The sequence below is a fragment of the Rattus rattus genome, chromosome 4 (assembly GCF_011064425.1).
Source record: "Rattus rattus isolate New Zealand chromosome 4, Rrattus_CSIRO_v1, whole genome shotgun sequence".
Lineage (NCBI taxonomy): Eukaryota > Metazoa > Chordata > Mammalia > Rodentia > Muridae > Rattus > Rattus rattus.
Window position 1 is genome coordinate 87,691,783 of NC_046157.1, and position 24,641 is coordinate 87,716,423.

Consider the following 24,641-nt stretch of genomic DNA (forward strand, 5'->3'; position numbering starts at 1 on the left):
CTTATGTTTGGATGGTTTTGGACTACTGATCCTTCTGACCCCACTTTCCAAGTGTGGCAGGAGGTTAAGCCCATTTGGGAAATCCTTCCTCACCATAGAAACCCCTGTTCTCCCAGATCATGGAGGCGAGGGCCTAGACACCTTTGGGGCTCACAGAGATACTTGAAACATCTTTGGAGGGACAACCTTGTAAGAGTCCCACAAATGGTCTGGGTGTAGTAGTGCATACTTGTTAGCCCGGAACTAGCAAGGTGGAGGCAAGAGGCTTTGAAGTTCTAAGTCATCTTCAGCTAAGAGCAAGTTGGAGGCTAGACTGTTTCAAAAAACAGTTAAAGATTGGAAGTCTTCCCCTCAGGACTTCCAAGACTTCACATGGTTTCTGCTGCCTCTTACTCGTCCCAGCCCAGGAGCCTCCTCCTGACTTCCCACTCTAAATCTTCTCTATACCTCATATGTTCTTGGCTTCCCCAGCCGGAAGTGCCTCTGTCCCAGCCCCCACGTGGCCACCGGTCACTTCCGACCTCATGACTTGTGATTGTACCTGGAGTTGTTCTGTTTATTATTTTCTTCTCCATTGGTTTCTAGACCAGGATTTGCTTTCCCATGGCCCATGCTCGAGGGAAGGGTGTGCCTTGCAAGCGGTTGGGCCCATAACTCTAGTTTCTTTGTTCACTGCACAGATGCCTAGCGCCTAGTGCTCACCAAGAATCGTTAGAATGGAGCAGGCTAGGGTGGAGGGGGCAGGGAGGCCCTGCACACCTGGACTGCTTGCACAAGGCTGGGTGGGGGTGGGGGAACCAGGCAGGAAAAGAAGCCCTGTGGCGGATGAGTAGCATGACAGCCCACCGGTAGCGTCCTGATGTTATTCAATGAGCTCAGTGATGTTACTGAAGAGCTCAGTGCACCTGGGGGTGCGCAGACCAGACATTGGGGTGCAGGGTATCTGGTGGGGCGGCACCACTCAAGTTCCCCAAGGGTATATGGAGATAGGTTCAGGGCTGCTTAGATTAAGAGGTCAACGTTTGGGCAGCTGACAGGGAATAGGCATGTAATGGAGTCAGGAATCTTTGGCGAGGGAGGATCCCTTCCTCCTCTCCCGGTATTGCTACGGGGTTTACAAGGTGGGGGACCTGGGCCTTCTTGGTAAACTAGATATAGCCGGCAGGGTAAGTCCGGGCCCGTTGGGCGGAGCCGGGGGTGGGGTGGATCCTCAGTGGTGGGGACGCCCCACTTGCTTTCTCGCTTCCCGCCACAGCGCCAGCCAATCAGCAATCAAGAGCCCTCCCCACCCATTGGGGTGGCAGTCTCCCGCAGCAGGCTGTGCCACTTCTAAAAAACGCCCAGAGTTTTCGCGGGGAAAAAACTCTTAGCAGCTGGAAGGAACCCGCGCTTTAGTGCTCACTTGGGTCTTCTGCCATTTACGCGGTTGGTTCCCTTCTGGGTCACTCAGCCGCAGAGTCCTAACCTAGAGCCAGGCGCTCCAGGGGAAAGGAGAGTGCGGATCGTCGCCGCGAGAGAGGTGAGTGGAAGAGCGCGCTTATACACACAGTGGCACGCCAGGCACCACGCAAAACTGAAAGGAACTCTTCTCACGCGTGGCTGCGGGGGGCTTGCTTTAGGAAATCCAATGGGTGTCTTATACGCTTAACCCCCTACTAGCCAGTCGCACCACGTTGACGGCCTGGGTTGGGGGGAGCTTTGTAAAACTTTACCGCGCGCGGGGTGCGATTTGCAGAGCCATTGCCCACGCGTGGGTTCCACACCTCGTGTTAGAGGAACCCGAATTGTGACTTCCATGTTGAGCCTTCCTCTCCGGTCCCGCACGCACGCGGTCACATCAGAAAACTTGGCAGAAGTTTCCCGCGCGTGGCTCCGGGCAGTGCAGTGCCACCGCGCATGCGTGCTTCTGCACCCATTGAGGAGCAACCTGAGGGGCATCCTCCACACTGCACTTGGTTTTTTTAATCCCCTCGGGTGCCGCTAAGTTCGCGGGAAACTCGCGCGGTCCCGCGGGGGAGTGCACGCGGCTCCGCGCCTGCGAGCGGACACTCCTGGAGATTCAATTGTCGCGCCCGAGTCGGGTTTCGCGCGCCCTGGCGTCTCTGAGTACATTTCGGCCAATCGCGTGCGAGGAGGGCGGGGCACGTAGCCCGAGAGGAACCAATCAGTAGTGGACTCTCCGGGAAGGGCGGAACTTAAACCGCGGGGCTCCAGGGGTCTGGCTTGGGCGGCGGCGGCTAGTGTGGGCGTGGGCTTCGTCCCTCCCAGGTCTTTAAAACTCCTTCCCGAGTGGCCAGGGTCGTGTCCCGGGGGAAGTGAGGGCAACCAGCTGCGGGTGGGGCTCAGGTGAGTTTGTGGCCACGAGCGCGCGCAAGCGGGTGGCCGGGTCGAGACCGCCGGTTGCCTCAGCCAAGGCGGCGGGGGGTGGGGGGAGGTCTTGCTTTAAGCACGCGCGCGGGAGACACGGGTCCGGAACTCTTGGGGTAGTCCCGAGTGTGTGTGTGTGTGTGGGGGCTCTTGCCTTCTGTGACCGAGTTTCCCCTCCCGGGACTAGAGGCTCCAATCGGCTTCGGAGTTGGCGAGTTCCCGTTACTGGGACTTAGACTGCGTGGAATGAATGAATGAACGGCTGATCGTATGAATGAGTACCTGCGGCCACTTTCAGCCTAACCAGGGCCTTTCTCCCGCTATGGACATTTTTCCCTCCCCTTCTTCGGAGACGTGGTAGATGGTCTTGGATCACCCAGGATGTCTTGGCAGTTAACACTCAAGTGTCCCCACTCGCTGGTTATTAAGACATTAAGTGCCTAATTTATGCCACCTGGTCCTCCCAGGATGGGGTCTGGCCCAATGTAGCGGGGCCAGGGCTACAGGTAATTGATCGTGGGAGTTGCTTCCTTTGCTTAGTCAGATGTAAAGAAAGCTACTGGGGTGAGGGTACTCCACTTCCCCTCATCCTGACAGGCCACACTGACTGGGATCTCCCTCTCTTTTTCAGTATTCCTTCAGTACATCGGCATCATGTGGATCCAGGTTCGAACTATGGATGGGAAGGAGACCCACACCGTGAACTCTCTATCCCGGTTGACCAAGGTGCAGGAGCTGAGGAAAAAGATTGAGGAGCTGTTTCACGTGGAACCCCAATTGCAGAGACTCTTTTACAGGGGCAAACAGGTAAGGTGGCCACTGGAGCTTGCCACTCACTCACCCACCCACTGAGCTTTGTTCCAAGCACCCTGCCTCAAAGCCACCAAGCAAGAGCCCCCCCTCTCCATTCGGTCCCGGAAGGAGATGCCTCAGATGCTGGGAAGGAGGAGGGGGTGAACAAAGGCAGGCCTCCTCAGTAACCGGGCAGCTGGCCTCGTGCTTCGAAGCCTGATAACTTTTTATTGTCTTTTAAACTCTGTTCTAAAAATTATTTTTCTGGAGGAAAAGTTTAAAGTGGCCAACAGAGGACCTAAGGAGGTTTCGGCTTAAATTTGTTTAATGGTCCTCACGTGGTGGCCGTGAGAGGGGACCAGGTTTTCCTTTTGAGAGCCACTCTGATCTCCTGCAGCTTGCTCCCTTGAGACAGTAAACCCCTGGAGGGTCTACTTTACTCACCAAACTTTGATTTGTATAGGCTTGTTGGGAAAATGGGGTCAGTGGCCCTTATTGGGGGTAGTCCATGTTACACCCTCCACTCCTTCAGCCATCTTTGCAGCCCAGCTGCCCGCACTTGGGGTGTTTTATCGTTCTTATCTGGCCGGGCTTTCTTTTATTAGTGTCTAGAGGTTCTGAGAGTTGCATGTGCTGGTATTGGGGTCCCTGGTGTGGGACAAGTGCCTGCAAGGCACATTTGGAACTGAGTGCACTACAACCAGCAGAGAAGGGTCCAAAGTAGATTTGCCAGGTTTTCATGGCCTGTACCTGCCTTTGTGGTTGGGCAGGGCACTGCTGCCCTCTGGTGTCCAGGACCGTGGGTTTGGCGCTGGGACTGACTGTGCCAGTTGATGGCCGTGTGTTAGGAATCAAAATGACCCCCTCCCTGGCCCCAGGAGAGGCCATGACTGCTCCCCCTCTTCTGGATGGGAGTGTGGGAGTATTGGTGCATCTGGGTGTGTGGACAGTGTTCGATTGCCTGAAGTGGGGACTCATTTCCTTTTGTACCCAGTACAAACTGGGAATTGTCTGTAGTGGGTCAAGTTCACAGTAAGTGGAAGAGGTATAAACATTAGTGACCGTACCTACTGCAGAGATCCAACCTTTTCCTCCTGGCTTTCCACTGGTTGCCTATGTCTTCTATCAGGTTGCTGGGCTCACTTACATCTGGGACCATCTCAGAGGTAGAAATGCTTGTCCAGGTTCTCCCCGAATGGTGTTGGTGGTTTTTACTGGGAGACAGGGTTTCATGTAGCCCAGCTTGCCTGCCTCTACCTAAAGGAATGAACAGTGTGCCAAGCCTCACAGTAACTGTCGCAAACCTGCAGCACACATTACTGCCTAGCCCCTTCCCTCACTCTCTCCACGCTGTAGCTCTGTTACAGCAGGTCATGGGAATGGAGCAAGGGGCTGGAAGGTGGGGGCAGGCAGAGAGCTGGGGAAAGCCTGCTTCTGTTGTGGTTGATAGCAACAGAAACCATGCAAATAGGCCATTCTTCCATATGGTTTTAGATGGTTTCTGACTCATTCACTTTCTCCTTTTCTCTTGTGGCTCAGATGCCTAGTTCCATTGAGACTCCAGAACTGAAAGGAGCTAGCTAGTGTCTGGAGTTGGTGTGCTGGCCCCTCTTTGCCTCTGAGTGGGATGGCGGGTATGTGGGAGGGAACTCTGAGCTGCATCCCTGCCAGGGCAGATGTGAGATGTATCTGGCAGATCTGTGTTATCTTAAAACTGCCTGTGAAAACAGCCATAGTCTCCAATGTGCTCAGTATGCACAGGCTTTTCTCTAACGTTGCCAGGTTCCTTTCCCCTCTGGTCAGGGGCAGCTTAACCTTTCATGTCCCAAATAATAAGCATGATTGACTGGGGTCTGCTGCATATGGTGATGCATTAGGAGTTCAGCAGGGCCTGGCTTGCTTGGTGGTGTCACCAGATATCAGCCTAGGGTCCCCTCAGGATGACGTACACTCAGAGTTCTGTTTCTCCACCGGGGTTCCCTGCTTTTGAGATAGTCTCCAGAAAATCACCCAGAAGTCCCTTGGAATATTTCCCTCTCAACTTTTCATTAGCTGGTGTCATGGGTGATTGACATGAGCCTAGTTGACAGAGTTGGTTAAATGCTTGTCTGGCATGCTTGAGTACCCTGTAAACCACACCTGTCATTTCAGCACTGTGTGAGTCTCCTCTGCCTGTAGAGTTCAGGGTCAAATTGAGCTACAGGTAACCGTGTTGCCCTCCTCCCTACCCTAATGTGTCCAGAACAAAGTGACTGGGCCAAGGCCTTTCTCTTAGGCTGTTCAGGAGGCTGAGGCTGGGTTGCAGGTTCAAGGCTAGTCTGAGCAAAGTCTTGTCTGAAAATGTTATTTGTTGATTTTTTTTTTAAACTTGTTACTGTGTATGCACCTTGGTATGTATGGGGTCAGAGGACAGTGTTGAAAGTTGGTACTTTCCACTGTAGACTCACAGGGCAAGAGCTCTTACCTGCTGAGCCATCTCACTAGCTTTTACTTACCTTGATAAAGGTCTCATGTAGCCCAGGCTGTAGTCAAATTCATTATGTAACCAAGGATAACCCTGGACTTGTTTCTACCTGAGATGGAGACAGGTTTCTGTAGTGCTGGGGATGGAGCCCAGGGTCTTTGCACTCTGGAGTGTACGCAGCCCCGGCCCTGGGTTTTCTTTTCAATTTTAGAAGTTAGTAGAAATTGCGACTAAGTGCTGGATTTAGCTCTTGCTGGACTCAGTTGTTGAGGTCATTGAGTGGGAGTTGAAGTCGTTCAGGTTCTTAGACTGTCCTGTCCTCTTGTGACAGATGATCCCAAGGGTGACCAGAGCTTGGGCTCACATGCTTTCCTGAATTTCCTAACCAGCCATTTGGCAAGTGGATATAGGTGGGGGGTGGGGGGCACTACACCTATCCTTATTCCTAGTCATACACCTTGCAGGCATCTGCCTGCCTTCCTGGGGCCCTTCAGGGGTAGTTCCAGAAGCAGCAGTCAGAAGCCACCCAACCAGCCTTGTGAGTTAGGAGTTCTAGTTAGAACTACTGGGTGAGTCTGCCCCAAGCCTGTTCTAGCCACATCCTGCCCTGCATGTTGAGTGGGGGCTGCCCTTACTATCCCAGGCCGTGACCATGGTTGGAGCAGCTTGGTGGGCTCCTTAGGGGCAGGGGAGGCTTGTGTGGTTTAATTGCCTACCCTGCTGTCCCTACCTTCTGGCGGTTCTAGTAGGACTGACCACCAGTCCTTGTAGCTTTGTCTTTGAAAACTTTGTGTATGTCATGTGCATAGGCATTGTATGTCATGTGCATGGGCATTGTAGGTCATGTGTGGGCATTGTAGGTCATGTGCATGGGCATTGTAGGTCATGTGCATGGGCATTGTAGGTCATGTGCATGGGCATTATATATCATGTGCATAGGCATTGTATGTCATATGCATGGGCCTTATGTCATATGCATGGGTATTATATGTCATGCATAGGTATTGTATGTCATGTGCATGGGTCTTATGTCATGTGCATAGGTATTATATGTCATGTGCATAGGTATTATATGTCATGTGCTTAAGTATTGTATGTCATATGCATGGGCATTGTATGTCATATGCATGGGCATTGTATGTCATATGCATGGACATTATATGTCTATGGCTGTCAGATGTCCCTGGTTGCTTTCTTAGCTGTGCTCCTGTTGAAGACTGAGTAATGTTTCACTGTGTGGATAGCACACAACAGTGTTTGTCCATCTGCAGAAGGATTTGGTTTCACTGTGGGCACTGCCATGTGTGTTTTCTCTCCAATCCACTTCCACCTTGGGATCCCCAAGTATGGCCTGTGGTGCAAAGTCCCTGTGTTGGGTGACCTGTGTTGTGAAGGTTCTAGCCTCCAGTGTAAGTGTGTATCAGAGCAGTCACGGACCGCTGACCACATTGTCTCCCAAGCTATTGTTCCCAAGTGGAGAGTTCCTGGTACAGCGTTCCCGAAGAGAGACCCAGTCCGATTCCTGAAGAGTGCTGTTCCCTCAGATGGGTTGCCATCCCCCACCCCCACCCCCACCCCCACCCCCTAGCCCTATTTGCATACCAGAAGTCCTTCCTCTTTCTGCAGTCCCAGTCCTCACATGGTCCTCAGGCTTGGTCAGACTTGGTCTCGGTTACCATGGGCTATATGGCCCTGCAAGCCTTTCTCTCTTATGCCCTCCCAGTTAGTTTCCAGGGATGGGACGTCATTCACTGAAACCCTAAAACCTCTGCGGCTACTAACAGGAGCAGCTGTGAGTGCCCAGGACTGGAACAGAGCTTTGGCTGGCCTCTGTATTCCCCATCTACCCCTGCTCCATGCCTGGTCTTTGTGGATTTCCCCACAGATGGAGGATGGTCACACACTCTTCGATTATGATGTGCGCCTCAACGACACAATCCAGCTGCTGGTGCGCCAGAGTCTGGCCCTACCTCTCAGTACGAAAGAACGGGACTCGGAGCTCTCAGACTCTGACTCTGGCTATGGTGTGGGTCACAGTGAATCAGACAAGTCGTCCACGCATGGTGAAGGGACAGCTGATGGGGATGACAAGACTGTGTGGGAGGACACTGACCTAGGACTGTACAAGGTGAGGTTCCCTGTGGCTATGTGCAGATGTGATTGTGGCTTTCTGAGTTTGCACCCAGCCCAGAGTTATACTTTGTCAACCCTGGTGATGCCTACTGATCACTGTACTGACAGCCTTCCAGGGTCCCTTGGGACTCTCTGGTGACTGCATTATACATACTGTCATGTTCCCATGACAGTTGAAACTTCTGTACGTTTGACAAACTGGAGGTTAAGCCTCCCTGAGAAACCTAGATGTGGTTGAGGCTGAAGAGTGCCCCATGAGAGCCACCTCTGCCCTCTGTGACTTACCTGCTAGGCTTTGTGGCAGTATGGTTTCTCCCCCAAGGACCTAGGGTTACATGGGAGCTTCCCCTCTGGAGTATATGAGGCTTGCGATGTGGCTCACACCTGGACCTAGTGTCACATGTGGTCACTATTTATTTGCTGTCAGTAAGCCATCAGAGCAGAGGTCTCCTGCAGAAAGTGTTTATTGAGCTCTCTGTACAGAGTAGTCCAGTCCCGTCCAGTGCCCATAGGGCTGAGCTTGGCTGCTATCCCCTCTGGAGGCTGAGGCAGCATGCTCGAGTGTGTGAGGCCAACCTGAGCTACAGAGTCAGGCTTGTAGGCCAACCTGGGCTACAGGCACATGTGGTCCTTGGTTCAATCATCGTGACAAAAGAAACTCTTTGCCTACAACCTAAATTCTTGACCCTGGTTCTGCCCTGCTGCTGGGTTCCCTGAACCTTTTTGCTTCCCATAGGTTAATGAGTACGTGGACGTGCGTGACAATATCTTTGGTGCATGGTTTGAGGCCCAGGTGGTCCAGGTACAGAAGAAAGCCCTATCTGAGGAAGAGCCCTGTAGCTCCAGTGCCATTATGGCCCCAGAGGATGATATCATGTACCACATCAAGTATGATGAGTGAGTATCATCGTGAGTCTCCAGCCCAATCCAGAGCACTGCCCTGCCCTCACAATTCACAGGAGAGTTTCCATAAGACCAGTATCCCACACGTGGAGGAGGCCCCTGGCCTTATGGCTTTGCTGAACTCTATTTTTCCTCTCCTGGTCATATGCGGTTTTTGGTCTCAGCTCTTTACTGTCCATGGCTTGGATGGTCTGGATGGCTCACCTACCTGCCTGCCTAGGATGGTTTCCATCAAGACAGTAGATGGTATAGTTCTCAGTAGCATAAATTGACATCTTGTTAGAGATTTCCATGTTCCAGCTCTGGTATCACATGTAACCCCTGCTTATTGTTATCGATAAAGTTTTATTTAAATAGTCAGCCATTTTGTGTGTAAGTCCTTTGCAGAGGGTGCTTGCTGAGCACAGTTCTGTGATGGACCTGAAGTGAGTGAATCTGAGGTGGGTGATCTAGCTCACAGCTGTCCAGAGAGCAAGCCTTGCAATGCGCAGGGGAATACTCTGTGCAGTAGTCAACTCTGGTCTATCTGCCTCCATACCTGGATGTGGAGAAACATTTATTTCACTTAGTCCTTGAACAATTTCCTAACGTCTGTTTCCCCAAGCCAACTGTTGTATGCTGCCCTGACTTGGTGTTTGTGGGCTTATGGCCACCTTCCCATAGTGTTTGCCATTGTCTGTGTTACATGCTTGCTTCTGTTTTGTCACTTCTCTCATGAGAACCCAGAGCTGTCCTTATTGTCATCAGGCTCACCTACCTGCAAAAGCCCCATTTTCAAGTCGCCATTTCCCTAGATGCTGGAATGGGGAGGGAGTCACTTTGGGAGGCCACATTTGCCCGCATTGTTCTACATACCTGGGCCACCAGCATAGACACTGGGATTGCCCAGAATATGACTCCCCATGCTACCACATCTCTGGCCCTATGAAGGGACTGCATGTGTTGGCCTTGTAGGTCTGAGGTTGGGCCTTTGCTTGCAGCTATCCAGAGCATGGAGTGGACATTGTCAAAGCCAAGAATGTCCGTGCTCGAGCTCGCACTGTGATCCCATGGGAGGACCTGGAGGTGGGTCAGGTGGTCATGGCCAACTACAACGTGGACTATCCCAGAAAACGTGGCTTCTGGTATGATGTTGAGATTTGTAGGAAGCGCCAAACCAGGACGGCACGTGAACTGTATGGCAACGTCATGCTTTTGTGAGTGACCTCATGCTTTTGTGAGTGACTGGGATCCTGATAAGGCTCCCTTACTCTCCCACTGGGCCCTCTCTGTCCTAGTCTCACTCCAAGGCCTCCAGCCTTGGCTTTCTGAATGCTTCTGTGTGTTTGTCCACCTTGTCCCCATGCTATGGGAGGGTATAGGCTTGAGTGGTTCTTGGAGGCCTGCACAGCAGGTCAAGGGCAAGGTACCAAATCTTACTGTCTTGCCCAGGCTATCTTCAAACTCCTGCTTTAGTGGGTAAGGAGAACCTGAGTGCATAAACTTGAGAACCTGAGTTCAAATCCTCAGCACCTACATAAAAGCCACATGCAGAAGCTTGCACTGCTGTAGGGACATGGGAGGGAGGCAGGGGCGGAATTCCTGGGCATCCAGGGGCCCAGGGGCCCAGATAGTGGAATCCACATATATAGAAACCAAAGGGGAGGGACGCACCCAGGTGGAAGCCAGGCTCAGCTCCATAGTGTGCTAAGGTTTTGTGATGTTCTGCAGGAATGATTCTCAGCTCAACAACTGTCGGATCATATTTGTGGATGAAGTCTTGAAGATTGAGCTCCCTAATGAGAGGAGCCCCTTGATTGGTAGCCCCTCGCGACGTGAGTCTTGGTCGGGCCCTGAGAGTGCCTGGGTGGGGATGGCAGTCCCGGGTGGCATTGTAGCCTGCTGCAGCCCCTCCTGCCCTCCGGAATACAGGGAAGAGCGGCCCATCCTGCCAGTACTGCAAGGATGACGAGAACAAACCGTGTCGCAAGTGTGCCTGCCATATTTGTGGTGGGCGTGAGGCTCCCGAGAAACAAGTGTTGTGTGATGAGTGTGACATGGCCTTCCACCTGTACTGCCTGCAGCCACCGCTCACCTGTGTCCCCCCTGAGCCAGAGTGGTGAGTGGCATACCTCTGGGGTCACTTAGAATGTCTAGAAGGAAACGTAAGACAGGCTGGGAGGTGGCTCAGCCTTGATGTACAATTCTACTGTCCTGAGTTCAAGTACCAGCGCTTACATCAAAAGCTGGCTGTTAGTGGCCCTGTAAGCCCAGTGCTGGGGAAGCAGTGGTGGGAGTTTGGCCAGGACTTCTGACCGCCAGCTTGGCTTCAGGCTCATGAGAGGAAGCTGCACCAGTGTTAAGGGAGTCTGGCTTATCCCTCAGGCCTGCCAGTATGTGCCCCACTCCACTGTGCACTGTGCACTTGGGGACCTTGCGTGGTTTCCCTCTGCCCAAGGGGGCTACTTTTGAGCTTTTTACATCTGACGCTGTGCAGATGGGAAACCTGAGCCCTGGCAGGGAAGGAAGGATATTGTCACATGGCCCATGGTCTTTCCCTTACTCAGCATTGGGATTTGCTCATTTTAAAGGTAGGATTTCTCTGTGTAGCCCTAGCTGTCTTGGAACTCACCGGTCTTGAACTCAGAGACCTGCCTGTCTGCCTCCCCAGTTCTGTGATTAAAGGCATATGCCATCACTGCCCAGCCTTTTTTGTTTGACTTTTAAATTTTTATTCATTTATTTTAATTTTAATTTCATGTGCGTTGGTGTTTTTTCTATATGAGGGGGTCAGATCCTCTGGACCTTTTGAGCTGCCATGTGGGTACTGGGAACAGAACCCTGGTCCTCTGGAAGAGCAGCCAGTACTCTTAACCGCTGAGTCATCTCCAGCCCTAAAATTTGTCTTTATTATTAAATTATATTTAATGTCTGTGCAAGTGAGTAGGGTACCTACAGAGGCCAGAGATGTCCCATCTTCCTGGGGCTGGAATAACAGTTGACTGTGATCCCAATGGCACATGTGCTGGAACTGGGCCCCAGTCCTCTGCAGAAATAGACAGTGTTAGCAACCACCACTCCAGCTCTGTTCTTGGGCGCGCGTGTGTGTGTGTGTGTGTGTGTGTGTGTTGGAGGGGGGTTCTTTTTGAGATAAGGTCCGATTTTATAGTCCAGGCCTGCTCTGAGCTGGAATACTTCTCTGCCTCTAACTTTCTGGAAATACAGGCATGAGTGACTCTGCTTGGCTTTGAAATTTTTATTTCTTATAAAGTGGTAGGAGGTGGCACTTTAGGCCCCTCACCCCAATTTGAGACAGGGTTTCTCTGTGTGGTCCCCGCAGTCCTGGAACTCACTTTGTAGACCAGTTGGCCTTGAATTCAGAGATCCACCCGCCTCTGCCTGCTGAATGTTGGGTTGCACCACCATGGGTCTCTGGGGTTCTTTGAAAAAGATTTGTTTGTTTGATTTATTTTTGTTTTGTGTTTGGGTGTGTAACAGCTTTGGTAGTTACTTCTCTCTACCATGTAGGTCCTGGGGATTGAACTCACCTCAGGCTTGGTGGCAAGCTGCTACCTGCAGAGCCCTCTGGCCTTCTGTAGGCAGGGCTCTTAGCAGAAAGCTCAGAGTACTCATGTGCTATTAGTAGGGATGGCCCAGCTTGGAGTCCAACCATGTGCCTCCAAGTGTGCATGGCTGCACAGGGATGGGGGAGCACATAGCTGCCCAGAGACCCACGTTTCTGATTTGACTAAGCTCTCATGACCTTGCTTCTGAATGGCCATGTGGGTTGTATGGCTTCTCTCTTCAGCCTATCTAGTGTCTGGGGAAAGGACACTGTCCATCTTGTACTTGGGCACTGGGCCACATGCAGGTGACATTCTTGTCTTCCTAGGTACTGCCCCAGCTGCCGAACTGACTCCAGTGAGGTGGTACAAGCAGGGGAGAAGCTGAAGAAAAGCAAGAAGAAGGCAAAGATGGCGTCAGCCACTTCCTCCTCCCGACGGGACTGGGGCAAGGTGAGGCATACACATCCCTTCTTGTCCCTGTCCCTGTTCCCCACTCCCTATTGCTCACATAGCCCTTTCCACACGGCAGGGCATGGCATGTGTGGGCCGCACCACAGAGTGTACCATTGTGCCGGCCAACCACTTCGGGCCCATCCCTGGTGTCCCTGTGGGCACCATGTGGCGCTTCAGAGTCCAGGTATGCTGATCCCCCAGGGTTCCAGACATTTCTCTATTGAGTTTGTCTCAGATGTGGCAGAGGCAGGAAATGATTGCTGAATGGGGTTCAGGCGGGTACCTGCTTGGAGAAGGGTGTCAGGTTGCAGCATAACCCTAGAACCTTGTCATGGCCAGCTCCTTTATGGTCCATTGGGCCAGTGTGCTCTTGTTGGGACTGTCATCCTGGGGTGGTACGCAGAGGACACAGTCCACAGGAGATGGAGTGGGTATCTCTGTGGTCTTCGCAGGTCAGTGAGTCCGGTGTGCATCGGCCACATGTGGCGGGTATTCATGGTCGGAGCAACGACGGTGCCTACTCACTGGTGCTGGCTGGTGGCTATGAGGATGATGTGGTGAGCACTGCGCCTCTTCCTTCACCAAGACTTGCCTCTCGGCGTTGCCCACTGTGGCTGATAGATGGATCAGGAGTTGTGGCTGGCTCTGGATAGCCTGTTAGGATTCTCTGTGTCCTTCTACCCAGTCTCCATACTGGACACCCACCCTCAGTGCTGTCTAGGGCTGCAAGGTTCTGCTCTCAATGTGTTTCCGTCATTCCTGTTAGACCTAGTAGTATCCGCAGACAACAAGAACACTTGTGGTTCATTTCTGCCAAAGGGATGCCACGAAGTGTTACCTAAAGCACAAAAGTAAGTCTTGATTTTATGAGAGGAAAAATGGTTCTGAGCATGCTGCAATGGGTGTGGTTGAGTGGGGTAGCAGGAACCGGCCTGGCTTTATGCTCAGGGCAGCTCTGTTGGGGTGTGATGGCTGCTTAATGAGAAGGGAGGCTGGGAAATGACAGGTTGGGCAGACATTCCACACCCTTCCTTCTCAGCAAAGGGGGCACCCCAATTTCAGTCACAGGACATGTTAGGTGCCACTGTTTCTATATCCATCTCCAGAGCTCTGGTGTTCCCTGTGCTGAGGCTTGTTTATCAGGCACTGAACTCCCTGCGTCTCGGCAGTGCCTGACACTGCCTTCCCTCTCTGGTCTGACAACTGGGGATTCCAGGCATGGGATGCTGTGCTGTGTGTTCCTGAGTCTGGCTCATGGCATTAAGCGTTGTGCCTTCCAGTTCCTCCATGTTAGGAGAGGACTCGGCATTTCAGAGAGCTGCACTTGGTTTGCCTGTTAGGGGGACACAGGATGGCTGCGTGGCTCCTCTGGGCATCCTTATACCACTGCCCCACAGACTCCGTGTGCTTTGAGCCTCCCAGTCACTGCCTCCTCAGGGCTCATACTCTTGTCCTCACCTAGTTGGGCAACTTACGCCCCCTATGCTGAGGGCTCATAGCCATTCTTCTCCATTGCAGGACAATGGCAATTTCTTCACCTACACGGGCAGTGGTGGCCGAGACCTCTCTGGCAACAAGCGTACAGCGGGACAGTCCTCTGACCAGAAACTCACTAATAACAACAGGTCTGTAAGCGCATGGCTCCCAGTGCTCCACTCCTTACGGACTCTTACCCAGAGATCTAAATCTCAGTTTTGAGACAGTCTCAGTGTGCGTACCATGCTGGCTTGTCAGAGGTTAAAGGTGTGATCACTGGTGTGCTCTAGATTCATAAGTCTCAGGCTTATTTTATATCAAGAAGACATCTTCCCTGAAGGCTGCAGAAGGTGTTTTGTCTGGATGTCTGAACACCACTTCTGTCTAGTATGAGGCCACAAGAGGGCATCAGGTCTGGTAGAGCTGGAGTTAACAGATAGTGTCAGCCCTGTGTTAGTGCTGGGAATTGAACCTGGGTCCTCTGCAAAGGCAGTTGGTGCCCTAACTGTTGAGCCATCTGTCCAGCCCCATGGTGTTGTGAATGCTAGGCCAATGCTATCCACTCAGCTATGCCCCCAGCCCTAGGAATTTTCTCCAAGTCATGTTTCCATAGACAGTGGTGTCTACCACTGGAAAGAGGCTACCCCCATCCTGGCTATATACCATGTTTATATCTACTTCTGTTTCCCTCATGGTGGATCTGTGTCTCGTGGCCACAATCCCAGCCAGGTGTAACACTTTCTTTTTTTTTTTTTTCCCAGAGCTGGGGACCGAACCCAGGGCCTTGCGCTTGCTAGGCAAGCGCTCTACCGCTGAGCTAAATCCCCAACCCCCCAGGTGTAACACTTTCATCGTGGGGGAAAGATTCTGGGCAGGGTCCCCTGTGTTCTGGTCTATTGTAGCCAGGGTGCAGTTCTAACACATCTTCCAGGGCAGTGTCCACAGAGATCAGGAGAAGAGTGCTGGATCTCCTGGGTCTGGAGTCACAGACAGTTGTGAGCTACCATATAGGTGCTGGGAATTGAACTAGGTCCTTTGAGAGCAACCAGTGCTCTAATCACTGAGCAGCCCCTGCACCCCCTTTTGGGGGCATTTAGATCAGATCTGCCTCTGGCAGGTCCTGGCCTGTGCTAGCTAGCAAGCTTGTTTCTGATGCGATCTCCATGGATCTATGCATGCCAGGATGTGCCGTTCTTGGGGAGACATGTTGTAACTTCCCATGTGTGTCCTGTGTCCCCAAAGGGCTCTGGCGCTCAATTGCCACTCCCCAATCAATGAGAAAGGTGCGGAGGCTGAAGACTGGCGCCAGGGTAAGCCGGTGCGTGTGGTCCGGAACATGAAGGGCGGCAAACATAGCAAGTACGCACCTGCAGAGGGGAACCGCTATGATGGCATCTACAAGGTGAGCAGTGAGCCTGCCATGTCCTGCCTGTGCCCCGAGATCCCCACACCACACTGCACCAGCCACACTGTCCTCTCCACAGGTGGTCAAGTACTGGCCGGAGAAGGGGAAATCTGGCTTCATTGTGTGGCGCTATCTCCTTCGACGGGATGACACTGAGCCTGAGCCGTGGACTCGGGAGGGCAAGGACCGCACTCGGCAGCTGGGCCTCACTATGCAGGTGTGTGTCTTTGAAGTCCGGGATTCCAGCTCCCTTTACTTTGGAACTTGCTGTCCATCATGGTGGGAGCTGGGATTATGGGTACTTCATCTGCTTCCAGGCTCCAGGCTAGGAACTGTGGTCCTGGCTGGCCCTCAGAAGGCAGAGGCAGGAGGATTCTGAGTTCAAGGCCAGCCTGGGCTACATAGCAAGACCCTCTTGGCAAAACAAAAGTGGGGTTAGGCCTGTGGCTCTGGGTAGAGCATCCCTTTTCGTGAAGTCTGTGTTTTATCTGTAGCACCACATAAATCAGGATTAGGGGTTCGAGGCTAGCCTCCACAGTGAAGATAGAGGCCAGCCTGGATTTCATGAGTTCCTATCTTGAAGAAAATCCTAAGTATGGAGAGAGTGATGGCTCAGTTAAAAGCACTGGCTGCGCCTGCAGAGGGTCTTAGTCTGATTCTCAGCACCCACATGGCCGTTCACAATGTCTATTACTCCAGTCATAAGACCTGACAGCCTCTTCAGGCATTGCATACACACAGTGCACACACACACACACACACACACACACACACACACACACACACACACATGCATGTGGCTGATGTTTCTTCTGTTCCCGACTCCTGATGAAAGCATCAGCAGGAAGAAGCTACCAGGACTGATAGAAGACAGGGAAGTTGCATGTGCAGCTAAGGATAGCAAGCCCTCAAGATACTAGTCACACTTTCATCCTGTTTGGGGACATTTAGGAACTTTAGTGGTCCAAAGGGCATGCGTTTGTGGGCTGCACTAAATGTGTATAGCAGGATGTACAGAAACGTGTGTGTGTGTGTGTGTGTGTGTGTGTCTGTCTGTTTGTCTGTCTGTGTCTGCGTCTGCGTGTGCAGAAGCAGGGTTGGGGGCTAGGAAAGGGTCAGGGGTAGGACTGGTAAGACTTTTCTTTGTGTGATCTTTAAAGGTCTCATATTGTAACTAAGGCTGGCCTGTAGCTCATAACCATCCTCTTGCTGTAGTCTCCCAGATCACAGGTAGGGCATTTCCATACCTGGCTTTGTGGACCTCTGTTCGGCTAGCCTGAGGTTGCTATATAGCTCAGGATGACCTTTTTTTTTTTTTCCTCTTTTCTTTTTTTCGGAACTGGGGACCGAACCCAGGGCCTTGCGCTTGCTAGGCAAGCACTCTACCACTGAGCTAAATCCCCAACCCTCAGGATGACCTTTGAACTCCTGAGGGGTGATAGGAATGTGCTGTCAGTCCTGGCTCTGTGTAGTTTTGGGTAAGGATCTTCTTCCCACAGAGTGCAGGCTGGCCTTAAAGGACTACTGACCTCTGAGTGCTAGGATCTCTTTGCTGCCATACTTGGCCTCCATGCTTGCATAGTAAATCCCCTTGGGTGCCCAAGAGCTTGTTGGGTGATGGCACTGTGACTGCAGGATGGGCCCAGTCCTGACTCTGCCTTCCACCCTCCCCGTTCAGTATCCTGAAGGCTACTTGGAGGCCTTGGCTAACAAGGAGAAGAACAGGAAGCGCCCGGCCAAGGCCTTGGAGCAGGGACCATCAACTTCCAAGATAGGCAAAAGCAAGCGGAAGTCCACAGGTGGGTGCCTACCTGTTGGGACTTCCTGTCCATCCTGTATGCCCCACACATCTGACGTGCTCAGCAGCAGTGCTACACTCAACAGGCCTTGTTCTGCCTCCTCCCAACTCCCCACAGGCCCGGCCACCACAAGCCCCCGTGTCTCCAAGAAGAGCAAGCTGGAGCCCTACACACTTCCATTGCAGCAGGCCAACCTCATCAAGGAGGACAAGGGCAACGCCAAGCTGTGGGATGACGTGCTGAGCTCCCTTCAGGATGGGCCGGTGAGCCACTTGGGTCCTACCCTCCTGTGGGCAAGCTTGGTCAGAGTCTGTTCCCTACTGTAGCACTCCAGTGTCTTCTGCACATGGCCCACTCCTGTGGTTGTGCAGCTATCTCTGGAACTCTCCATACCCAACACCAAAACTGCTTGTTTTTAACACTAACTAGCTTCTGGCACCCACCATTCCTCTTCCTCGGTGGTTCTGACTCCGAGAACTTCCTGGCAGTGGGACCCTGCAGTTTTGTTTTTCTATGCTGGCTCACAGCACTGAGGCTCACCTGTGTTGGAGTGGATAGCAGAATACCCTTTTTCATGCTTGAGTAATATTCCTCTTCGAACACTGCCTTCTGTGGTGGTGGTCCATCCATCCATGGGTTGAGCTCATAATAGTGTCTTAGGATTTTAGTACTGTGAACAGACACCATTACCAAGGCAACTCTCATAAGGACATTTAGGTGAGGGCTGGCTTAACAGGTTCAGAGGTTCAATCCATTATCATCAAGGTGGGAACATGACATTGTCCAGGCAAGCATGGTGTAGGCAGAGTTGAAAGTTCTACATCTTCATCAGAACGTAACTAGGAGAGTTCTTAGCTTCCAGGTAACTAGGATGAAGGTCTTAAAGCCCACCTCCACAGTGACACACCTACTCCAAAAGGCCGCATTTCCTTCCTAATAATGCCCCTCCCTGGGCCAAGCATATGCAAATCACCACACAGGGCTGCTGCACCTATTTTCTGTTGTGCTTCTGTGGCTTTGGGAGTCCCTTTGCCTTTGCTGTGCTAGACTTAAGTGTGTCCCCGGAGTGACATTCTTATGTAAGTGCTATAAATGTGTGCTGATGAAGACCTGTTGAACCAGGGTGAGGCCCTGCCTTGATGGCTGCTGTCTTGGAGAGGCCAGCTTCTGGGGTTCAGTTGGGGTCAAACTGAATAAAGCCTCTACTTCTTATGGACCTTGATTCTTGATGATCAGTTCACAAACACACTCTATGTGCCTCAGGGCTGAAAGCTGAGGTCTGTACTAAAGGGACTTGAAGAAGCTCAGCCCCTTCCTATCATTTTCAGTATCAGAGGCCAGGTCAGCTGCACAGGGTTGCCACCTTGTGTCGTCCGAGGCCTTGTCTCTGTGTCTGTCCACTGCAGTGTCCTTAGTCTTTGCTCAGGGTCAGATGGGTGTAGGAGACTCTGTCTTGTGACTGGAGTGAGAATGATGGAAATGGGCCCTTTTGCACCTGCCCTGCAGTATCAGATCTTCCTGAGCAAGGTGAAGGAGGCTTTCCAGTGCATCTGTTGCCAGGAGCTGGTGTTCCGGCCAGTCACCACTGTGTGTCAGCACAACGTTTGTAAGGTGAGAATGCAGGTGGGAGGATGGCTTAAACCCACCCTCTGCACGTTGGTGGTTTCTTGGCAGTTGCTTCAGCTGTATCCTTTGTAGAGATCCCAGAACCCCATACCCTGTGGGATGTTGCCAGGGACTACCAAGAGGGAGCCCAGTGGGTGCTTGAGAGTTAGGATGGAGTCCTGTGTGCCTGCTCCCAGCTGTCCCTCAACCCGCCCATGTCTCATACAGGACTGCCTGGACAGGTCCTTCCGTGCCCAGGTGTTCAGCTGCCCAGCATGTCGCTACGACCTGGACCACAGCTCCCCAACCCGAGTGAACCAGCCCTTGCAGACCATTCTCAACCAGCTCTTCCCTGGCTATGGCAGCGGCCGGTGATGCCAAGACCCAGGCAGACGGCCCAAGTTCATAGTGGATGTAGCTTGAAGGTGTTGTCCTATCATGTCTGTCCCTGGCAACTCTTCTGCTGTGGTTGCCAGTTAACCAGGAACCTATAATAGGAACCCCATGTTCTGGCTACCAGTTGGACTAATGTTTTTCATTCCTCTTTCTTTTCTTTTTAAATAACAAAGCCTGCAATTTATTCTCCCAAAAGAAGGGGAAAAAACTTTTTTCTTTTTCTTTTTTTTGGGGGGGGGTGGAGATGGGCTTAGAAACTGTTGAGCCCCATACCAGACCTCATCATCATGTTGGAAGGAGTTCTCTCCCCATACCAGCTGCTCAGACACCTCTTCCTGGCAGCCATCTATGTACTTCATTCAAGGGATAACCCCTGCAGCCATCCCTCAGGCCTTCATAGGAGACCTGGACAGTGCCATGGGCCAGCCTCAGCCCTGGCCTCGATCTGCTGACACAACAGCAGAGGAACTTGGCTGTCACCTCAGGTCAGGGGACCAGCTGAGTTGAAACTGCATGTGCCTTGGGCTTGACATTTCATTGTCTTCACCAGTGAGCCATTGAATGCCCACCTGTGAAGCCTGGCTTTCAGAGTGTGCACTGGCTGGGTGGGTGTCATTGAGGGCTGAGATGTGGCATCAGTTCCATCTTGTTTTTAACTCAGCAACTGAGAATTCCAAGGGTTTCTGTATTACATTTTTGTTTTTGTTTTTGTTTTGTTTTTTTTTAATTTTTATTTTTTTTAAGCAGGATAAATGGTTTCCTCCATGAATTTATTTTGTAGTTACAGCCTGTACCGAGGAAGATGTTTTCTTTGGTTGGTTTTTGTTTTCTTTTGTGACTTGTAACTTTACCAAAGTGTGCAGGTGTATCTCGTAGAAACTGAACATTTACTGCAGGCAGAGAGGACAGCACAGTTCTATAGACTGTGTTTTGTTTTGTGGGTTTTTTTGTTAGATTAACATTGCAAGAAGATAAAATTCCATGTGGATGTTTTCTAAAGTTCCCTATTTCTTGTTAAGATTTTAGATCTCAATAAATTTTTTTCTGCAGGTATATTTGAATACTTGTTTGCTTGTTTTTTAACTGTGTTGTGGCACTGTCATAAGAACTGTACTGAGGCTGGGTTCATGGGTAAAGGAGCATCAAGGCATTGATCATCCAGGGCACCCCCCACACCCTTCCCCCCAGCCTGACTAAAGTTTCATACAAAGGAGCTGTTCACTCACACATTAGCTCTTCTGCTGTCAGCACCGTCTAGTAGGTTGGACAGAAGCTATAAACCTGAAGCACAGTGCACTTTAGATCCAGCCTTTAACTCATAGTTTGCTGGCCCCTATGCTAAATGTTCTGGAGGATTCTACAGTTGTACAGATAGCAGCACAGGTTTATATAAAACTAGATGTTCCTTTCCGGCAGTGACGACCTCCCTACGAGAACATGCCTCTCGAAAAGGATCTTCTTCATCCCTCTCCAGAAGAGGAGAAGAAGAAACACAAGAAAAAGCGCCTGGTGCAGAGCCCCAATTCCTACTTTATGGATGTGAAATGCCCAGGATGCTATAAAATCACCACGGTCTTTAGCCATACACAAACGGTAGTCTTGTGTGTTGGCTGCTCCACTGTCCTCCGTCAGCCTACAGGTGGAAAAGCAAGGCTGACAGAAGGATGCTCCTTCAGGAGGAAGCAGCACTGAAAGCCCCTGATTCAAGATGAGTGGGAACCTTCCCAATAAACACATTTTGGATAAAACAAACAAAAACCAAACAAACAAAACTAGATGTTTGCAAGCACTGATTTGTGAGACCAGAATCCCTGGCACCCAGCTGTACCAGGTTCTTCTATGACTCCTCACGTGCCTGCATTCTATTCTGTACTGGGCAGTGCAAGTTGGAGAGGGGACTGGTTCTTGTGGAGTGGTGGGAGGGTGAGCAGGGGCATGTCCCCCACCTACAGCATAAGGTTGCTAGATGGTTCAGAGATAAGCTTTGCTCAGAATGAGCTCTGGGGAGTCATCTGCTGGTCTCAAGCCAAGGATGGGACTGCTTTAACTTTTTTTTTTTTTTTTTTTTTTTGAGCTGGGGACCAACCCAGGGCCTTGCGCTTCCTAGGTAAGCGCTCTACCGCTGAGCTAAATCCCCAGCCCCCCCCTTTTTTTTTTTTAACATTTATGTGGGATTGGAGAGTTCAGAGCACCAGCTGCTCTTGTAAAAGACTTGGGTTTGATTCTCAGCACCCATGTGTTGACTCACATAGGTAACTCTAGTTTCAGAGCATTTGATGCCCCCTTCTGACCTCTGCAGGTACTGCACACAAGACCTTAAACATCTAAAAATTCTTCAAAAGTGTGTAACTTTTTGGAAGTTAGTTTTCATGGTGTGGATGGATGGGCTGTGGGGATGGAACATATGTTTTCATCTGGCTAAAAGTGCCTCTATGTACATCATGGAGCCTCTCACCAATTACTGCCTTACTTTTTTAAAAACACTGCATAACTGAGGGAATGGGATATGCCTGTTAGCCTGTATTCGGTGGCTGAGGTAGGAAGATCTTGACATCAAGGTTAGCCTGAACTATACAGTGATGGATATGGGGGTACATGTCTCTAGAGAATTCTAGTACTTGAGAGGCAGAAGCAGGAGGATCTCTCTGAGTTCATGAAGCTAGCTGGTCTACAAAGTGAGTTCCAGGATAGCCAGGTCTGTTAAGAAGAACCTTGTCTCGAAAAACCAAAACCACCCAAACACAGTGGGGTATGGTTATATCCTCAGCACACAATATCCCAGGTTGACCTGGACATCAGAGATTTGCCTGCCTCTACCTCCCCAGTGGTACAGCATGGGCCACCATATCAAAGATGTTAGAAAATTTATGATTAGAAACCTAGTCTTAGAAAATCATGTGAGTGGGTGCCTCCAAAGGTCGCAGGTGTTGGATCCCCTGGAGTTGGCTGGAGGTGGTTTTATGCCACTTGATATACGTGCTGGGATTTGAACTCAGGCCCTCTGGAAGAGCAGTATGCAATCTTTTTTTTTTTTTTTTTTTTTTTTTTTTTTTTTTTTTTTTTTTTTTTTTTTTTTTTTTTTTTTTTTTTTTTGGGAGCTGGGGACGAACCCAGGGCCTTGCGCTTCCTAGGCAAGCGCTTACCATTGAGCTAAATCCCCAACCCCCAGCAGTATGCAATCTTAACCATTAAGTGTCTATACCACTGTGTAGACAGATGAGTCCTGAGAGCAGAGTAAATGTAATAAAATACACGCCTAAATTAAAAAAACCTACCTGTTCTTCACACAGCTCACCTGCTCTTGAAAATACAGTGGCAGTGACCACACAAGACTCCGTCCCTGTGCATGGAATGGTACAAATCTCCTGAGGGCAAAAAACAATTGTCTCCAGGCATGGAGGGCTAACAGGACTGATAGACATTGGAGTTCATACGTGTGTGTGTGTGTGCCGCCCATAGAGGACTCTCCCTCAACCCCGAACACAGGTCATCTGTCTCTTCTGTTTACATTTTTTTTTTTTTTAATGATGGGAAGCTCTCTTTTTTTTAAAGACTTATTTTATTTATGAGTACACTGCTGGTCTCTTCTAAGAGACCAGAAGAGGGCATCGGATCCCATTCTCTGCAGCCCTTAAGGATTTATTTATTTTATGTTATGAGTACACTGTAGCTGTCAGACACACCAGAAGAGGGCCTCGGATTCCCATTATAGATGGTTGTGAGTCACCAGGTGGGTGTTGGGAATTGAACTCAGGACCTCTGGAAGAGCAGTCACTCTTAGCCACTGAATCTCTCTGGCTTTGCCTATTGTTTTTTTGAGACAGGGTCTTATGTAGCCCTGACTGGCCTCCAGTTCAGATGATGGTGCAGCCCAGATTCCTCAGCCTGCACTTTCCGAGTGAGGTGACGGCTGTTCCCCTTACATCACACAATGAGAGAAATGGAAACAATTCAAGAGTCCAGTTTGGAATATGCATAACCTTGGGAGTTAATGAATTAACAAGAGACTAGGGGGTCGAACAAATATCTTGGGTGCACAAAGAACCTGCTCTTAGGAGGGTTTCTTAAAATAGAAGGATTTCTAGTCTGCCCCATAAAACAGGAACATTGTAACCCCTGCTTGCTCAAGTATAGAAGCATAAAGATGCAGGGCCAGCAAGCAGGTTTGGATAAAGGAGCTTGCAGCCAAGCCTAACAACCTGAGTTTGATCCAGGGACCCAGATGACAGGAAAGTAAACTCTAGGGTTGCCCCCTGACCTGTAAAGGCATATACCCACACATATATGCAAAATAATAGAAATTTAAAGTTATAAATGCATATTGATGGGGATGATATAAGACCTTAAATGCTTCTGAGTGCAGGGTGACTGGCATGGAGATGGCTGTTTCCCTTACATTGCACAATAAAATCCAATGGAAACAATTGTGTGGAGCGGGGGCTTGGACACCTGTAGCTGGAATTTGGGTGCCCAGGCCTCCGCTGAGCAGGAAAGTAGGACCTAGGAAATTCTGAGAAGTAGACAATTGAATTTCCTCTTCCACCGAATTGTTGCAAAGTTTCCCGTGGGTACAGCTATCATCAGTTCATAGGAGGAGTCGGGGGAACCGAGGCCGGGTTGGTGACTTCCCTAGCTGAAGTCACGCACGTTTTAGGGAACTCATGAACGTCTAGGAAGGGCAAAATGGAGCGCTTTTGAGATTCACTTTACCCTTTTGCATAGCAGGTATCAAATTCTGGCTCCAGATCTTGAATCACCGGGTTTCGAACCACTTTCTCTCGGTGGCTCAGACCCAGCGCTGATGTTGTGCAGGAAATCACGTACTCAGCAGCCGCCCGATAACAAGGGTGGAGTCCGGAGCACACAAGACAGGATTGACATTTAGTCCCAACCATTCGGCACCCAGAGGCCGGTACTAAACACCAATCGGCGTTCTTCTCAGTGAGGTCCGGGAGAACGCACTTGTCAATCTGCGTGAGCTCCGGGCTAGCCTACACCTGACAGCAGTCGGGTTGGCTGTGTGCATCTTGACGGGCATGCTCTGCAGCCACTGAGAGCTGAGCCGGTCACCAGGCACGTGAGTGGGTGCCGGCGCGTCCTCGGGGTTGGACCAATGAAGAGAAGAAGTCGAGTGCCTGCGCCCGCCCCAGGTCGCGAAGGGCGGAGCCGCTAGGTGTTGATGAGGGGAGGGGCGGAGCTGTCAGCCACTACCAATTAGCGTGCGGGCGTGGGCTGACTGCCCAATGGCGGCCGAGTAGGAGCTGTCGCCCCGCCTCTGAAGCTTCTCCTCTCCGCCCCAAGCG

The 24,641-nt window shown here is 51.0% G+C and overlaps 2 protein-coding genes across 4 annotated transcripts; both read left to right on the forward strand.

The window, feature by feature from the left end:
* The first annotated feature begins 1,283 nt into the window (after positions 1-1,283).
* Positions 1,284-20,399, forward strand: Uhrf1 (ubiquitin like with PHD and ring finger domains 1). Of its 3 annotated transcripts, none has more exons than XM_032900753.1 (17): positions 1,284-1,519; positions 2,999-3,174; positions 7,509-7,751; positions 8,493-8,653; positions 9,640-9,855; positions 10,370-10,473; positions 10,571-10,757; positions 12,531-12,654; positions 12,734-12,841; positions 13,110-13,214; positions 14,176-14,282; positions 15,376-15,535; positions 15,618-15,755; positions 17,217-17,337; positions 17,455-17,600; positions 18,844-18,948; positions 19,171-20,399. In XM_032900753.1, exons 2-17 carry the CDS (start codon positions 3,022-3,024, stop codon positions 19,315-19,317), a joined length of 2,325 nt encoding a protein of 774 aa, XP_032756644.1. In that variant the 5' UTR covers positions 1,284-1,519; positions 2,999-3,021; the 3' UTR covers positions 19,318-20,399. The 3 variants fall into 3 exon arrangements, with proteins under 3 accessions (XP_032756644.1, XP_032756642.1, XP_032756643.1); XM_032900751.1 differs by having other exon boundaries at positions 1,285-1,519; positions 10,547-10,757; XM_032900752.1 differs by lacking the exon at positions 1,284-1,519 and adding an exon at positions 2,222-2,346 and having other exon boundaries at positions 10,547-10,757.
* Positions 20,400-20,775: 376 nt separating this feature from the next.
* Positions 20,776-21,083, forward strand: LOC116898062 (40S ribosomal protein S27-like). The gene has a single exon (XM_032899458.1). The coding sequence runs from the start codon at positions 20,776-20,778 to the stop codon at positions 21,028-21,030; it is 255 nt and encodes an 84-aa protein (XP_032755349.1). The 3' UTR covers positions 21,031-21,083.
* Positions 21,084-24,641: the final 3,558 nt, after the last annotated feature.

Excerpts from the sequence above, each read along its gene's own strand:
- LOC116898062 (XM_032899458.1), top strand. The coding sequence starts at position 20,776 with ATGCCTCTCGAAAAGGATCTTCTTCATCCCTCTCCAGAAGAGGAGAAG.
- Uhrf1 (XM_032900751.1), top strand. The coding sequence starts at position 3,022 with ATGTGGATCCAGGTTCGAACTATGGATGGGAAGGAGACCCACACCGTG. Across the intron at positions 7,752-8,492 it reads CTGACCTAGGACTGTACAAG|GTTAATGAGTACGTGGACGT; the intron begins GTGAGGTTCCCT and ends TGCTTCCCATAG. Across the intron at positions 10,474-10,546 it reads GATTGGTAGCCCCTCGCGAC|CCCCTCCTGCCCTCCGGAAT; the intron begins GTGAGTCTTGGT and ends AGCCTGCTGCAG.